General features: G+C 61.3%; 1 protein-coding gene across 1 annotated transcript; it reads left to right on the top strand.

Moving 5' to 3' along the window:
- Positions 1-200: 200 nt before the first annotated feature.
- Positions 201-1,172, top strand: BDV37DRAFT_290038 (uncharacterized protein; the record flags this gene model as incomplete). The annotated part of the gene is made up of 1 exon (XM_032088627.1): positions 201-1,172. One exon carries the CDS (start codon positions 201-203, stop codon positions 1,170-1,172), a length of 972 nt encoding a protein of 323 aa, XP_031934070.1.
- Between the last annotated feature and the right edge of the window lie 278 nt (positions 1,173-1,450).

Here is a 1,450-nt window from a genome sequence, read left to right as displayed (position 1 = left end):
GCGTTCTGACGCTGATTTTCTCTCCGTCTGGGCGTGCGTCGTTCCTCAATAACGGTTGAAGTGGGTCTCGAGAGCCCCGCGGGTTTTCCCTGGTCTGGTGGGCAGCAGAAGGGCGATGCACAAAGCTATAAAGAGACCGTAAACGGTCAATGAGATGGCCCTCCTACGGGTAATTGCCTCACGGTCTGTCGACAGAGACGATGGACGCCACGCAAACGGCGGCTGCAGCAGCGACGGAAGGCCGCGCCGATCCTGTCTCATGGCCAGATTCAGGCTCTCCCACATGGTCTTCCATCCGCTCGAATATCACCCGTCCTGAAACTTTTCACGACCAGCCGTCACTGACCCTGGGGCAGCATTTACCGGCCTTATCACTGCCGCTGAAACGCCGCATCTACGAAACCGACGGGTTCGCAGGAACCATGGCGCCCCCAAGGCGGAGAAGAATGGAGGATCATCCCAGCGGGTCTGCTACAGATTATGCACCGACAGTTGCCGGAGCAGTCCCCCAGTCAGCGGCATGGCGTCCAGCACAGATGCCGCCATCCGCCATGCACGAAATCCAGACCCCAAGCCTTACCAGCCCGTCGGCCGCACCATGGTATGCGATGGCGCCCTCTGGCTCCTCAAGAAGGAACATGTCCCCTCCGCGCGTGCCCAGCAGGATATATTCAGGCCAACTCACACCACAGCACCCAACGGCTGCGGCCAGTCCGGCAGAATTCACATTGTGGCCGCATCCCCCACCCCCGTCCAGTCATGCGCTCGAAGCAGTGCCAGCCGGATCCGCCGATGGTCCTGTGTGGGTGATACCGCCAGACCAGGTCTTCGAGTCATCCGGGTGCACTTATAATGCAACCGCCCCGGTTGGCGTGGCAGGTCTGTCCAGGCATCGGATCGTGCAAGGCGAATACGATCGCTCCGGAGAAATGGTCCATGAGCCGCCTGGCCCTTTGGCCCTGGCAGTATCCCATCAGGCGCCGATTGCCAACGCGGTTTGGGACCCTCCGTCGTCGATCGAACCCAACCCTTGGTCCGCTGCTGTGACGCAGGATCGCATCCCGGAGCCCTCGGTACCGGGACATCCCCTACTGGGGCCGACCACTGTCGGCCTTCCTCCAGAGCAAGTAGTCCCAAAGCCCCTGTTATATCGAAGCTACACACGAAACTAACATCGAGGGTCAAAATAAAGGCACGCCGGTCCAGAGCCCTGGGATGTCGTCAGTCCCGCCGATGCCGACACACCGGCTGCGAACGGAACCATGGCGGCACTCGATCCATGCGAGGGAGTCACCGGAGCCTTGACGGTTCCGCTCATGGAGCATCAGAAACAGGGCGTGCGCTGGATGACGGCGATGGAGAAAAGCCATCACCGCGGGGGGATCCTGGCCGACGACATGGGACTGGGCAAGACCGTCCAGGCCCTGGCTCTCATCGTCACTCATCCCGC

This window comes from Aspergillus pseudonomiae, assembly GCF_009193645.1.
Source record: "Aspergillus pseudonomiae strain CBS 119388 unplaced genomic scaffold BDV37scaffold_327, whole genome shotgun sequence".
NCBI classification, from domain to species: Eukaryota; Fungi; Ascomycota; class Eurotiomycetes; order Eurotiales; family Aspergillaceae; genus Aspergillus; species Aspergillus pseudonomiae.
The sequence above is the reverse complement of the archived record's forward strand: the minus strand, read 5'-3'. Positions and strand labels throughout refer to the sequence as shown.